Source organism: Leptosomus discolor, chromosome 17, assembly GCF_034619465.1.
Source record: "Leptosomus discolor isolate bLepDis1 chromosome 17, bLepDis1.hap2, whole genome shotgun sequence".
In the NCBI taxonomy this organism is placed as follows: Eukaryota; Metazoa; Chordata; class Aves; order Leptosomiformes; family Leptosomidae; genus Leptosomus; species Leptosomus discolor.
Window position 1 is genome coordinate 11,264,341 of NC_141407.1, and position 16,472 is coordinate 11,280,812.

At 40.7% G+C, this 16,472-nt stretch overlaps 1 protein-coding gene across 4 annotated transcripts in view; it reads left to right on the forward strand.

Annotated features, from left to right (window-relative positions):
* DOK5 (docking protein 5) overlaps positions 1–16,472 on the forward strand; it is a 43,318-nt gene that overhangs the window by 12,783 nt on the left and 14,063 nt on the right. For all 4 annotated transcript variants that reach the window (XM_086474738.1, XM_086474739.1, XM_086474740.1 and 1 more), the window contains exon 2: positions 7,298–7,405. In XM_086474738.1, coding sequence (XP_086330864.1) covers positions 7,298–7,405 — 108 coding nt within the window. The remainder of the gene's footprint in view (positions 1–7,297; positions 7,406–16,472) is intronic.

Consider the following 16,472-nt stretch of genomic DNA (forward strand, 5'->3'; position numbering starts at 1 on the left):
TGCAGAACACTTATGATATTCATGTGGGATAAGTGAGTCCTAAATACCAGCCCTGTCTTCTTAATGACATTTTGCGTTAGCAGCTATCACTGGTCTGTTCCAGATGTCAGCCTCCTGTGTGTCCTGTGTTCCTGGAGCCCTTTCACTGCCCCTTGAGATCCAGAATGCTCTTTTAGGTGTCCCCTCAAGTCTGGTGACTTCTCTGCCCTGTCTGGACTGAACCATAGTGTCCTTCCAAAGCCCTCAAAAAATTGTATGTCAGAGAGATTTCACTGTGCTTCATCATCTGACCAGGATCTGTAACTAAGACGCCCCTGAACTCTAGACTTCCAGCTACTGAGTGCATCAACAACTTGAAGGGGTACATGCTTCTAAACTACTTTATTAACAGTTGCAATGATTCACTGTAAAGGACTCTTATTAAGCTCCTGGGTGCCCCTTTAAAAATACATTCCAGCCTGATAGAAGCAAATCCCTTCTTGTCTTTCAATGAGGCCACTCCATCTTGAAGTCTGCCAGAGGTGACCTGTGCCAGCAGCAGCGGCATTTTTGTTGAGCATTTTTTCTGCTTTGTCTGAACCAATGACTAATATATACCAATTACAAGCAAAACCTGTAAAATGCTGCTTGTGTTTCCCTGTCAACGTCCATTGTCACAGAGCATAGTATAGACATGAAATGAAACAAAGCCTCCATTACTAAATTGTTAGGTAATCTTGGGTGAGCCGTTCTACTGTCTGTGCTTAGATTATGCTCCTCACCACTCCGACGTGTCTCTGACAATGTGCCCTAGATCACAGCATGCACACTCAGTTGCTGAGGATGTGTTGGCAGTAAGTAAATCTTGTCTGTCGAATGAATCCCATATAATCATGAAGGACCAAAAAATTTAGAACAAAGTTATCTTCTACCTACCGTGACAAGTGGGAATGCATCTGCAGGCTCAAATCCAGCTGTCTGGTGTTCTAAACTAAGGCTGGAGGAATGGCTTTGGGTTCTGAGCCTGAACCATTAACAAAAATCTCGCCTCTAGTTGGTGCAATTCCAGTTGGGAGGGAAGGGGTAGAAAGAAAGAGTTTTTGAAGAAAGACTGATTAAAGTGCCTCGTATTTTAGAGCAGTAGGCATCTGTTGTGACTTGTAAGTGTAAGAGTGAAAGAAGGTGTATAGATTCATAAAGATCTGCCAAGCATTTTTTCGTGCACTGGTCTTATAGCAAGTTCTGGCCAGTGCCAAGGCTGGATTTTGTAACTTGTTCAAAAAACTTTGTGATACTGAGCAGTATTGTGCATTCTGAACAGGCACAGAGACAATATTATACCGCTTCATTCCCTATTAGCAGCTGTGGATGGCTTCTTAGTGTAAAATGTTGTTTCTGAAGATGTATACTGAATGAGAGGAAGGAGCGAGGTTTATCTCTCCATGAATGTCTTTCTTGGGGGAAGGAGAAATCTAGATTATTTTTTTTAGTCCCCCAGAGAAGATAGCTTGGTGTAAACCAGCTTTGATTTATGTAGTCATTATAACCTGATCACAATGAATAATGCAATATTGCTTACTCATAACACACATTAAATGGGTATTATGGGAAAGTGAAATTGTCTTGTTGCCAAGTGCAGCAGTATCTTTACAGACAACATGCAGACAACTTTGCTGCTTATTTTACAAAGCCAGTGAACCAGTCTACATTTCTATGCGCTGTTTAAGTCATGCTAAACACATTTCAGTACAAGTTAAATATGTTTACAGCTATGTGATTCTTTCTAGTAATCCATCTACTTGGAATTGTTTTATATTTATATTGTGATTTTTTCAGTATGAACTAGAGCTGAACACAGCTGCCAATATGGGCATGGAGTGGGCAAGGGACAAAGCTGGGCTGGAAGAGTAGAGGCAAGTCATAACGTTATGGATGAAATATATTCAAATTAGGAACATCCATTTTGTGAAGTCACAGAAACATTGTGGAGTCTTCACTAGAGCCACACAGTCCCATTCACTGTGATACTTCAGGCATCAACATACTTGCTGATACCAGGGCCTCTTTACTGGAAAGCAATCCTCCAGTTTTTCACGAAGAGACAGCTACCTATTGGAGATCTACTGCTTCAGACATGTCTGAGGAGCGAACATAATTAAATGAATGAGCTGCGATCTGCCTTTGTTGGCAATATTTCATTTTTCTAGATGCAAAGCAAAATTCTAAATCCAGTCTCCTCACAAATTTCCTTCAGGCTAAGAATTCTATTTCAGAGCTCTTTCACACCTTTCAAATCAGAAGTGACATATTAAGGCATTTTTTTAAATAGAAGAATTCAGATCCAAACGCAGCGCTCGCTGGCTTATTCCCTATGTCAACAACTCCCTGTTGGAAGGGACCTTGTACCTGGAACTCCAGTCCACTGGAGACTCCTTGGCAAAATTCAGCAAAAATGCTCAAATAATTTTCTGTATGCAGCTGAGGTGTTTTGGTGGGTGAGCTACCTACCAGCCTTGGATAAAATGGCAGCATTTTTTTCCTACCAAAAAAAAAAAGGTTCAGAACATACTGTGAGAAATTTCTTGTGCTATTGTGCTGTGTCTTTAGCAAATTGTCTGTTTCTAGAGGTTATCAGAGTCACAAAAGGCAAGTTCCTGGCAATAGCCCAAGCTTTCTGGTAAATAGCCCAAGCTGTATCATAGTACTTTCAGCTACTGCTTTTAAAAAAGCAAAGTTTGTGTTTGACAGCGAGTTCAGTGTCCCTGTAAATGCCGCTCATTGGAATTCTTTGTTTTAGGGCAGAGAGCAGAAAAACACAACACAGGAATAAAACAGGGCAGCTTTCCCTGAAGGTTCACGTGTTCACAAAGGAGAAATTTGCCAGATGAGACTTTGTGCTACTATCTCTGACCTCTATGCTCCTCTTAAATAACAAACAAATAAGGGGTGGAATTGTTTGGTCCTGAAGTAACATAGGCTTTCTTTGCCATAGTGTAGTTGAAGCCACGTATCTTAGTTTTAACAAATAGCCAGTTTTAAACCCCCTGACCCAAGATATGAAAAATAGCCTCACCCCTCCAATTTCTAAATATTTTGCTATTTCCAGATACTTTTTTAGATCAGTTGCTGAAAAAAGTATTGAAGGGTGGAGTAAAATTGCTTTGGACTGAAATGCAAATTTTGGAATTTCTAAATTCAAATGTTTATTTTTTTTTGTGGGATAGTTTGTGCTTCATAAAGAATGATGTTTTAGGTACACAAAAATCCAGCTCTTAGTTATCTTGCTTTTCTGTTGGGAGGTGGTGAAGACTGACAGGTTTCCTTCCCCACACACATTTCCAAGACAGACCGTGGGTTTGGGTCATCACGTAGGACAGCAAGCCTCTGGTTTCAGTTTCCTTCCCTGCATGAGAGTATTCTGAAACCACAACTACACCATGAAACCCAGGAAAGTCAAAACAAATTTTTCCACTGTACTCAGCCAGATGCTGACCAGTTCCAGCTGAGGTTAATAGCTCCTTTGCTTTACGGTGCATGTCCAGCATCAGAAGGAGCATGGGGATGGCTGAGCAATCCTGCCTGGTTCCTAAGGCACAGCACTGAGAGCAGGAATCCAAATACTCAGATTGCATCATTCCTTTGAAGTCACTCCTTCTTCGACTTCAGTTGTGGTAATGATTTATATCAGCTGATCTTTAGATCCAAAAATAGAACTGTTTTGACGTGACCTTGGACATGTATATTGGATCACCTATCTGGGTTTCGGGTGATCCACTTCATAAACAGTCACATTATTTCCCTTGAGTTTTATGTTGTTACCTGCTTGATGGGCTGTTAGAAGCTGAAATTTTCAGGAGAGACCATAGGAACTAGATGCTAATTTTTGATACTCCAATTACATTTTGAGCTGGATTTCTCAGGAGATCTCACAGGGAGAGCTTTGTAAGTTTTAGGTGTTATGCAAATAACAGCTATTACTGTTCTCTCTCAGCACATCAGATCCTGATTTGCTGTTTGGATTATCTAATCACTGTCAGTCCAAGTATTTGGAGTGGAAGTAATTACAGCAGTACTTTCAACTAATTCCTATTCATGGAGTAATAATGAAAATGTTGATCTGAGGGATAAGTGAGCTAAGTATTCATGACGTAATAAACGCCTAAGAGCATTTGGGGCTGGTTCTTGTTGCTGCTGTCAGAACAGCTGTAACAATGTAAATGGTTCATGTGCCATCTTCAACTTGAAGAAATAGTGTCAAGTCTCAGACACGTACTAGATCATGGTGGCATCAAAGACCTAATTACTTGCTCTGTATTGTAGCGCGTAACAGGGTCTGTGATTAGCTCTCTGTCTGGGGCACATCATCTCTTCTGTGCAGTGAAGGGCTTTCAGTGCTCCTAGGCAGATGCTGCCAAATTGATTATTCATAGTATCATAGAGTGGTTTGGGTTGGAAGGGACCTTTAAAGGTCATCTAGTCTGACCCCTTCTTATTTACTGCTTTATTGCTAAAGGTTTAGGGTATCATGTAGTTTATTCTCAGTTAAGATAGTGCTGGATGTTCACCTGTGAGATATGTGTGCCATGGGAGCATAGAAATGCGACTGTGATAATGGTATGTACAGTCTTGATGACTGTATTATCTCATTTTTGAAGGTCCTGAGCAGATTTTCAAGTGAGGGAATGTATCTTCTTTTTGAGTTTGTTCGTACAAGCTCAGCAGAAGGAGTTAACCATCAGATCACTAACATTAATGGGATTTCACACTGTGTGTTCAGGCAAAAAATTGATCCTTGTCTCTAATTAAAAAAAAAAATACTTTATTCTACTTTAAACTACTATTGCAGTAGAATCTCTCTGCCTAGATATTCTCTAAGAGGAGGGAGCTGACTAGCTCGTACAGAAGAAGGAGGAAGTTCAGGGGACGCACCTTCATGGCATGTCGTTCCTCCCATTTCCTCAAGTTAGCATCATGAATGTTGTTTGTTCTTTATAAATGTAGTTACTTGGGTCATGATGATGTTGTCCTGAGGCACTGGCATAATGTATTCCAACGCTGACACTCTTTTTGTTAAAGATTTTTTTATAATATGGGAGCAGAACCAAAGCTCAAAGACCAGTATTTATGTTGTAGGCTGATTTGGCTTTTGCATCCTTGGAGGTACTTACATGTAACGGGTTTTGTTGTTTTGTTTTATTTTTTTCCCCAACAGTGCCCTGATTCTAATCTAAATCCAAGAATTAGTCTTGGATTAGTTGTTGTTTGAACTACAGTAATAAATTCCAGTAGCACCAATTTACAGCCATCTACCATGCTTGACTGGAGTTGATTGTTAGTAGTACTTACGCTCCTAGTGGTATTTGGAAGGGTGATAACTGTCCTGGATCTGTGCCCCGCTGGAGGCAGAGCGAAACTTTATTCCCTTATTTGTGTTAAACTGTTTTCTCCTGTTCTGCACCTAGTTCTGTGTGCTGATCAGCTCACTATTCTTTGAGATGCACCCAGAGAGGTACTTTGGAGTGCAAATGGTCTGAGTAGGACATCATCTTGTTGTAGTCATCATCCTCGTGTATGTTGTACAATGGCAAATGCATTACTAAAGGATTCTGTTCTCTTCTATGGGCTTCTAATTGCTAAGTTAAAACTGTAGGTTTTGAAAAAGCAAAAGGACTGAATACTCAGTTTTGACAATCTCTTTTGGGTGGGGTTTTGAGGAGTTTTTCTTGTCAGGTGTGTCTTGAGGTCATCTGGCCTAGCAAACAAGATTCTCAGAAGTCAAATGTAGAAAGTCTCTTCCAGTATAAGTGGGTGCATATTCTAATTGCTTTTTGGGTGGTAAGCTCTCATTTTGTTCAGTGTCTAGTAATTCTTGAACAATTCAATTGAAACCTTTGCGTTAAACAGAACAGGTTGAGTGGCCAATAAGCTGGAAAATTGGAAGAAAATCTTGATGGGTTCAGCTGGTGTCTGGCATCAGAACAGCCTGTCCATATGCTAAATGCTTCTGCAGCCAAGTCGGCCAGGAGTATGAGTGCCCACATGTGAGGCAGAATAATAAAGCTGGAGGGGAATAATATGGTTCCCTGAATGTCTTTGTAGAAACAGCAAAAAGCCGGTGAAAGAAGCACAGCTAGTCAACTAGCAATCTTTTTTGGGGACAGAAATAAAGTTATAGCTACTTTTCGTGGATGTAATTGTTTTGTGCTGAACACATTATTTAGAAACCCATCAAGGGTTCAAAGGATGGAGTTGCCTTGTCTGCTGGTTACCTGTTGGGTGCTGGCTTAGCTGGAGGCAGTGAAATGTTTTGATGGGTCTCATCACTGATCACTCCAGTGAATTTCTGCTGCACTGGAGCTCTGCCAGAGCTGTGAATTACTTGATAATGGCTGATCAAATTTTTTTTCTTTGAAAACACACTAATTTTAGTGGTGGTTTTGTTTTATTCCTAACTTACCAGGTGTTACTTTGGAATTACTCATTAAATGTAGGCTGTGAACAGTTGGCAAAGCTTATAATTCTTTTCTTCTATACATCCCGTATGTTATCTAAGCTGAGAGCGATGGTTTTGAATGTAAAGGGATGGTAGAAAGCTCATCACAGTTAAAGAATAGGTGGGAAGATTGCAAGAAATGGGGGCAGAAGTTTGAGAGATGAAGTGGCTTAATATTGCAGATGGAAAGGTGTTTTTTCAGCTACTCTGCACAGGCAGAGTCTACTCTGAGTGACTTGAATTTAAATTCAACTGGACCTTGAAAGCAGGATGCCAGTTGGCAGAAGGGTCCTGGGTTCTACAGTTAAATGTTTTGTCTTTTTCATTACCTGGTAATTTGGTTCCTTCTCCTTTATGTATCCTCATTTACTCTTGTAGAAGACACATAGAGTTTTATCTCTTGCTTGTGTGGTAGAAGTTTCATTCCTACCTGTCTGCTCAAGGTTGCTTCATGTCTGTCTTAAGCGTGCAAGGCTGGAACCACTAACAAATCCATATGGAAAAGTGTGTCACGTTATTTTAAAAAAAGCTGTTTCCTGGAAAGCTCTACACTTGCAAGCATAATTACAGCTCTATCTTCCTAGCACCTTTCATGCAATCATGCACTGTCTTCGTAAGAATTTCTGATTGTATCGTAAATCAAAAGAAATGGGATGTAACTCTCCATTAACTTGATTATTTTTTATTTTTTTTTTTTGTCTAGGCTACCGAACGCCATTAAATTTAGCTCCAGAGCAACAACTGATTTATGAATTTAACTTCTATGCAAATATTAGTGATATTCAAGTCATTGGAGATGCCAAGTTTATTCTCTTGTGCTTCTAGATTTACCAGAGATGCTGGTTAGTATTCAAAAAAGCTTCAAGCAAAGGGCCAAAGAGGCTGGAGAAATTCTCAGATGAACGAGCTGCTTACTTTAGATGCTATCACAAGGTAAGACATGGTAATGTGATTGGTTCTCAAAATTGTTTCTACATACAATCGAAAATAAAATCTGAAGTCATATATTAATTGGCCTGAAAATTAGAACTTTTTTTACTATTGAGGTCCTAAACCCACTTGTAGGTTCCTTTATTTGGTAAAGTAGGTGCAGAGTAAGTGTTCTATTTCCTGCTTTGTAGCAACCATCTTCCTAAGCTAATGGAAAATGACTGTTTTTAGAGATGTCCTTTCCTCAGCCCTTTAAAATCAGAGCTGAAATACTTTGCAGTGGCTACTACTCTTCATAATTACGGTAGCAAGCATCCAAGGTAACATGTAAATTCAAAAAGCTGGGTACTTAGAGGTTCCCATTTCACTAGGATTTTGCATCTATGGGAGAGAGTAGACAGCTACGGATATGAAGGGCAATGTGAAATTTTTCGTGGAATGGCGATGTGAAAAACTTTGCTAAATTCACCGGTATTAAAAGAATCAAGTTCTTCCCTCTAATCACTCCTCTGGAGTTATGTGCACATTTTGTATTCATCTGAGAATTTACATGTGTAATTCTCCTGGGCATGGAGATGAAAATAAGAAACCCTTTAATTTATAATTATTGTTGGCAAAAGCTTAATATATTAGAAGATTAGGAATTATGTGCATAAATTCCTAGGAGTCGGCGAACACAGCTCAGCTTGAGGCTGATCTGCGCTTACTCACTTTGACATACATTTAGGAGGAAATCTTGAGGGAATACTGAGTCTGAATTCAGACTTGTCTGTCTACATGCTACGTAATTTGTAATTTATTGGTCATAAAACCTGTGGCTATTTGTAGTAAGCCATGCCCAGAAATAGTTCATTCAATTTTATATTAAGCAACTTCCAAAAGTAATGAGAAGTGCATTTTTTCGTTTGGTGCGTGTGAGGGTTGCACAGTGTATATAAGACAATTTCCAGTTTATGTGAAATGCATTTATATTAGTATGGCTCTGTCAATTATTGATGCAAATCTGTGTTTCTTCCATTGTATTAATGCAGTATATCAGCAGCACATGCTAACTTGAACTTCAGATTAGGTAATGAATATGAAATCCATGAGGAATATAAATGAGACTTTTTTTTTTTTTTTGTCCTCAAGAAAATCTGTAGGTTAGCACTTACTTGTGTATGTGACCTAACAGGAGTTTCCGATGTCTGGATCCACAGACTGAAGCACCGTAGAAAGTCCCACTAGCTTTGGGGGATTTTCAGCTTTAAGTCAAGCTTAGAGTCTGTAGTTAACAGTTACTTAATGTTAAACTACTGCTTCTTCAATAAATTTAGTATCTGGATTTCTCTGGTGGCTTATTGGACAGGAATAAACAGTGGTCAAACTCCACGATCAGTCACTTTTGGAGGAGTCAAACAAATTTAAATGCAGGTCACTTGAATATGGTGTGCACTCCTGAAAGCACTGGTTCCAACTGGAGTGAACAGATAGACTGTATGTACTAGGTCTCATTTTCAGGAACTGGAGGGGTGCTGTCATGGGGTCTGAGTCTTACGTTGAGTATGCTCGAGGTGATCAGCCTGAGCTTCTGTGGGGTTTTTGGTTTTGGTGTCTTGGAGCTGCTGAGCTAGACTGTCACTCCAGCGCTCCGAGCTCTTTGCCTAAATGTCTATCTGCTTCAAGTCCCAGGTGTGTAGGCCCAAATTGCAGTATGCAGTGCTGAGGTTTCTGCCAGAAAGCCTGTAGTCCTCCTGTATAAAATGGAGAATCTCTCTTCCCAGCGTTGCGCCAGGCCCGGTGCTGTGGATGAGCTTTCCGCAGTGGGGTGCATTCAGGCTGGATGACTGGGCAGCAATCTCGCTGCCATTTGTGGGAGCCACTCTGGGAATGTTGCCATCAGCATTTGTTCTGCACGTTTATCACTCCTTTTTGCCACTCTGTAAATGAAGCGATGCTAACCAAGTAGAGCAGTTTAAATGTGATTGCCCAGGACAATGGGTTGTCACTTATGCAGCGTTGCTGTTTGTCAGTGGGGCTCTGCAATGTCCCTGTTTTTTTACTGTGATGGCAAAATGACGCTGTCTTTAGTTCTAGAGTCATCAGCTATACAAGTTGACAGGTCCTTTTTATTTTTAATGAACCTTACTAAAAGGAAGATAATGAATATTAAATAGCATTTTATGGCTAAAATGTGTTAACTTAGAAAGTGCACAGGTGGATAAAAATGAGTTTCTTTTTTAAATAAGCCTATTTAAATGTGTGAAATTCAAAGGTGGCAAATGGTGCAGCTTCAAACAGTATTAAATATGAGGTGTTGGGAAAAGAGAACCTGTCACTTCTGCTCTATAGTTGAACTGATTCTTATAAAAAGCGTAGTTAACTATTCATTTAAAAAAAGAAACCACAAACAACTTAATATGACAGAGTATTCAACTAACACTACTTCTCACCTGTTTTTGATATATAATATTAGTGGGATTTTGGTACTCCAGACATCATCTGGAGGTCTAGGATCGTCGTTGCTGTTGTCTTGTTACACATTTGGTCAGCAAGAGCAGCTGCTGTAATGGTTCATGGTGTACAGGGGCTTTTCTGTGACTATTCTAATTGTGTCGCTTCTGGACAGAAGGCTGCTTCTCGCTGTCTCTGACAATAAAGTTAATCCCACAAATGAGGCACCCAGCCAGTCCTGTTAGCATGTCAAGTGTCACTGTGTCATCAGCTTGTGCTAATGAATCTAAGGACAAATGCAGGTCAGTCTGATAGATGACGCTGTAAGAGGAAAACTTCACTTACAGGTTACTAGTGTTTCAGAAATATGGTTGTTAACTTCCTACCTGGGTTCTGAAGTGATTCTCAAATGCTCTTGAAAGCAGCATCAAATCTAGAAAACTGAGGAGACCCTGCTCACCCCATCAATCTTGGGAAAGGTTTAATCCATCATAAAACTTTAAAGGGTAGAAAAAGAAAATGATGAATGGAGCTAATTTTTCAATGGCACCTGCCTCCTTCACTGAAGTGTTAAATTGTTTCATTTTGTTGGGTGTTTTGTTTTTTTTTTTTTTTAACTGTGGTGAATTAAAGTGCAAATGTTACTTTGATTTATCAGTGGAAAGAGTCTGTCCAGAGCGTTTGTTCTGTTGGCACCATGGTGGTACCGGTCACTGGAGCCGAGTTGCTGTGGCCTAAGACTGTACAACATCTCCTTGGCACCTTTACCCAGCCAAGGCCTCTCCTTTTCCATCCGAAGCCTGGGTCACAAGCAGTATTTCTGAGGTGTCTCGGTGGTGTTTCTGTCATGTGTGGGGTGTCCAATTTCTTCTCATTTGAATGTGTGATGTATGTGTCCTCTTCTGCAGCCCTGCACCAGGGGCTGAATTTTGATGTCTTTGCCTCTCGGAGTTTAAAACCACAAAAGAAAGAACTACTCTTTGGGTTTTTTTAATAATACTGCCCTTTAAATACTTTCTAATCTTGTTCTATTTTTTTAAACATTGAAAGGTTAAAGTGTCCTAAAATACAGGTCATCTGAGAACAGTCATCTGTAGCTTATGAAGTGAACTGGAAATTTGCATACACAAAGCAAATTGTCCACTTAATTCATTTGGTCCCACAAGGGAGGGAAAATAATTAGGATCCAGGCTACAAAATCTATGCAGAGAGTTGCCTTTCAAGTAGCTGTCTAGTTTTCTCTTGTTAAATGTAAATATTCAACCACAAATTACCATATGTTTTAACAAAATAATATCGGAGGAAGGAAGAAATCCCTATTTCTCTATGTGACTTTTGACTTTGCAATGTGCTGGATGAATCCTTAATATTCCAATACAAAACCAGCTAATTGCGTACTGCTGACAGGAATATACTGATTCCTCGAGGGGATCTAACTTTTAATCCGATTGTATTAATCTTGCCTTGAAACAGCAGAAGTAATTTAAACAGTCTTTCTGTCTAGTTATGGAATAATCTATTTGGAAAATTGAATTGTGTAATTTGTAATTGTTTTCCAGGCATTGATAATGCAAAACTGTATCAGTAGCAAATTAAATGTTTAAAGTATGACCCCTCTGCTAATAACTGGCTGTTAAACATTTATTTTACTGAATTCTATCACTTACTGTGAATGAGATGTCTAGTTTGAGGCTTTAAAAGAATTAAAGTAACTTGTCAGGATATTTTGGTGTCATGCAGCGAGGCTCATTGCAAGGCTCATTCCAAGGCTCATTGCAAGACTGTGGGGCAGGTACATGTCCTTCCATATGGAAGGACGTATCTTGTGCATGGGTCCACTGATCCTGAGTGAACGAGCAGCCTCTGAGAGTGATGGTAAAAACTGAGTGTCTAAATCTGGTAGTTCCTGGCTTTAATTTCTTCAAATAAGCCAGTGTTGGACTACACGGGGGTTATGGCCAGGGTGTGTGCGATTCTGTATGTGAGCAAGTGAAAACTAATAGCTGATGATTTTTCCTACTGATGAAAGGGAGGTATAGGCATGGCTGTAGATTTAATTTTTTATATATATATTTCTATATTTAAATAAATATTTGAAAAACTACATAAAAGTTTTTGCATATTATGTATACTTGGTAAGTTAGATATGTACAGGCAAATCTTACAAGCAAGACTGGGCTGGAATTGTAGCAGCATCATCATTTTTCATTAAATGTTCCCCTGGCATGTCCTGAGAGGTGTTCTGTCTGTGCTTATCATGGGGGGAACTTTCAGGAAGCCAAGACAGAACCATGAAGTATTTAAGACTGAAACACAAGACACTTGAAAACCATTGAATGTGGCAGTTGTGTAGGCAATAAATACACTCCTTTGTGTTCTTGTTCTGAAAGACTACTCATATTTGAGAATTATCTACTAATTAAAGCAATACTTTGAAAGCTAAAGACCATTTTTAGTAAACTGTGTGTTTGACATGTTTTTGAAGGGAGTGGGAGAGATGGAAGAAGTTTTGCCTGAGTGTTTCTGGTCAGGGTGAAGCTCTGTCTGCTTGCACTGTCGGTTGGGAAATGAATGATTGATCTCTGTTCCTAGTTCAGAACTCTTACCCCACAGCTCTGCAAGTATTTTAGTTTTTTATCTCATGAAATATATTTCCATTACGTGGATTGTCATCTTAACATAAAGGAGGCTTGAAAGTAAGGGGAGGGGAGAAGTACACAAAGGGAGGTCTTTAATCCCTAGCAAAATATCATTCTTCTTGTGACTTCTCTGTTAATACTGTCTCAGGTCTGATATTTGTTGTTTACCCAGCTTTTTAGAATTAAGTTTATAAATGTACATTAATAAGTAATCTTGGGTAAATAAAACCTACATTAATGAACTACCCATGAAAACACTGTTTTGCAAGAGTCTGGCAGGAGGAGAGTTATTTAAAAAATGCAAAAAAGAAAACTTCAGCCTCAAATATTTGCAGGTGTTTGGTGTCTGCTCCTGACTCCTTTCCAAAAGCGTGGTAGAGGGGGTGTTAGCAGCCTGCCACTTCTTTGGTGTGAATTCGGTGCATATGTGCCAGACAATTTGAACCATCTGTTGCACAATGGAAAGCCACAGGAAGGCTATTTGGGTGCCTGGGATAATGATGGTGTTTTGAAGCACCTTGCTGGGTGACACAGCAGGTCAAATATCAAGTGATCTTTAGACAACTTCTCCCTCAGGAGCACAGGTGCACTGTTGAGCCTTGGCAGCAGGAATAGCTTCTTGGCTAAAGCTGGATCTTGGCAGAAGGGGCTGTTACTGTACTGGGTTGGCTCTGAAAGGTGAAGGCAACTTCAGCAGTTCAGCCCCAAAAGGGGAGAGAGGCCAGCTGCTTATTGAGTATATTTTTGCCAGAGATAAAAATCAGGTGCCATGAGGCTGTGTCCAGGACAGAAGGCATGCAGGAGCTGAAAGACTGAATTCAAGCAACTCTTCTGCATGCTATCACTTGTGCCACTGACTTCAGAAAGAGCCCCAGAGTGCCAGATTTTGTCCATCTGTTAATCTCCCTGTGTCTGCTAGGTCTGGTACTGAAAAAAAACTTAGTCTGAAGCTATCTGGGAGGAGAGTAGAGTATGTGCATATTACTGTAGACATTTGGACCTGGGTCAGAGATCAGAATTGGGGGCTACCTGTCTGTCACACTTCAAAGGGAGATGCTTTGATGTGGGCTTGTGCAGCTCAACAGAAGCAAATGCCATCAGGAAATCTTCAGATGCATATGAAGACTTTCAGACCGTGCTCTGTGAAATGCCGTTATACAAGAGCTCTCAAGCGGTCAATGCAGCACAAAATAACCCAGGAGCTGCCAAATTTTGTAGCTAGAATTTCTCCAATTTCTCCATTTTCCACCCCCCCCCCCCCTCAGTTCAGTGAGTTACAAAGGGTTTGATGATCAGTGAAATTAATACACAATACTATTGATTTAGGTATTTCTTCAAGATATCACCCAAGGGTTGAATTCACTTGCAATTTTATTTGACCAGGCTGTAAGCCAGGGCTCTTGGAACATGGTTTTGGCACATGGCTGCTGTGCTTTGCAGTGCAGTCAGTCTGCATTCACACAGGGCATAAGGTGATTCAGGAAGCACCTGACTTACTGCACACTGTTGCAGGATGTGGACTTACGTTTGGTCCCTGTCATGTCCCTCCGTCCTTTTCCCAGTATATAGCACTTGGAGGTGGGGTAAAGTGATGAGGAAGGGACTTAGGCTAGATCTTTATAAACACATTAAAAAAAAAATCCTTACATCATTAAGTTGTTCATGCTCACCCCATCTCTGTACCCCTTTTTCCTTCCTCCCTTCCCTATACACCCACCCTGCAGACTCAGGGAAGAGCCCATCAGTCTGAGTTGCCCTTGCACTAACACTCAGGTCAGTGGCACGCTTGTGTGCTCTCTGTCTTCATCCTCTGCTCTTATGTTGATTTAGGGAGAGTTTTTACTTAGAAAGATGAATTAAGTGCTGGTTGATACCCCAGAAAAGCAAAATAGACCACTGTGAATATTGCAAAGTCAATAGATAAGAGATAAATAATGTCTTGGGTAATCTGCATTGTCTTCTTCATAACATATTACTGTACTCCCTCTAAGCATACTAAAAAGCAAATGTAGGAGAAGGCATATTCAAATGAAAACAAATATTTCTGTTCAGAAGGATGAACTTTGGGATTTCAAGCATGATCTGATTCTTGTAAAATCTCTATTGGAATATATTACTCTGCATTTGAGATTACAAAAAAGTACTTTACTGCAGTAACTAACAGGCACTTGAGTGGAATTTATGATAAGAAGGAAAAAATTATTGCTATTCTTGGCTCCAAAACAACGATGCCATTATATTCATGCTTCTTTTTATTTAGTGGAGGAATGAGGGAGTTGTGAGTTATGCTGTCATGAGGCCAAGTCACCCAGCCACCATACTTCTGGACACCTTGAGTTTTGAACAACTCCCTAATGGCCCACTGAAGTAACGGTGGGAAAAGTGGCTGTCCTCACTTGAGGGGAGGAGATATGAGATTGCTATGCTGGGCCATAGGATGGAGGAGGAGCTGTTGTGTAACTTCTGGTGGAACTTTTCTTGACTGGGAGACCTAAAGGAAGAAAATTATTGGTTGCAAGGCTTGTGCGTGGCTTCTGTCCTACTCTGTGTGCTGGGTAGATCTTGTTGGAATGACCAACTGCTTCTGATGTGAAGCCTTAGACTGGAGAGAAGACTGTGGGTATCTGAGATACTGTCAGGAGCAAATCTTGGTCCCTGTGTCTGGGTTCAGAGATGATGCAGTCTTAGAGCTGCAATGTGGATATGACACATAAGCAACAGTGTGCAAGGCTGGAAGCCTTCGGGTGGGTGTGAGTGAGCTGGAGATCAGAGTGCAGAGACTGGAAAGTGCAGGATGTCTCTGGTAGTATGGAAATGAGGGGAAATGGGTGATGGATACTCTGTGCCAGGGATGCAGAGACTGCAGGAGCTCATGTAGGGAGACTGGGCAGTAGTTGCAGCTTGGAGCCTTAATGAGAGTTAAACGTGACAACTTAGGGGATAAAGTGTGGTCTTAGGGATGCTGGGAGTGGTGAAGGTAAGATGTACCCGGTTGGAGTCATAGTAAAAGAAACAGTGATCAGAAATCTCTCTCCTTTAGTGTAGGCAGACAAAGCAAATACTTTAATCTTGTCCTTCTCACGTTCCCAGCAGCGTTAGGAGCATGTGCTCCCGTCTGGCTAAGAGGTGCATGACTCACTCTGAACACAGGGACATTAGCGATGCTTTGTTTGGTGTTGTTGGTTGGTTGGTGGTTGTTTTTTCTTTCCCAGCCCTGTGCAGTAGCTAGCAGCCTCCCACATGGTCAAGTGTCCTTTGCCTCCCTCCCTAGGATGCAGGGTGCCTCCCTGCCCAGGGCTGAGGCAGCACAAGCTACCCATCACCAGGGCTGTTGGGGGGCATGGGCAGCAGCTGACCACTTGGTACTTCTGAGCCTTCCCTAACTGCTGAAAGTGCTTTTGGCTCCTGAGCCAGCTTGGAGAGGCAGTTTACTATTCCCTGACTAGTATAAACCTTTCATGATCTCACTGAGCCCTGTCAAAGCATCCTTAGGATTCATCAGGCTAGAGACAATTACTGGGATAACCAGCAGCAGGAGAGTGGCATGCCTGATTTGAAGAAAACAGCTTTCCATTAGGACAAAACCTAGATAGCTAAATGATTCATTACCAAAATGTATGGCTACATCCCACTTCTGCTAACTTTTGCACTTGTAGGTACAAAACTTCATTAGCACGTTCACTTGCAGAAAATGTAAATGTGCTCTGTAGAAATGTCAAGGTAGTTGCTGTCCTGAATGAAAAGTCTAGCTCTTTTTTTTTTTTTTTTCCTTCTTGCATTTGAATCCTTTCTTGGCATGTGAGAAAAACATGTGAGTTGAACTTGGCAACTGGCAATTTGTGCCTGACCTGTCATGTGCTGAGCACGATGGGAATAGATTATGACAGATTTGTCATATTTAACAATGAGTTTGTCGGTGTCTTGTTAGCACTAGGGGATGTGCTTCCATCACAGGATTTCCTGGAAGAGTAAAATATGCTCATGCAAAATTAAGCGCA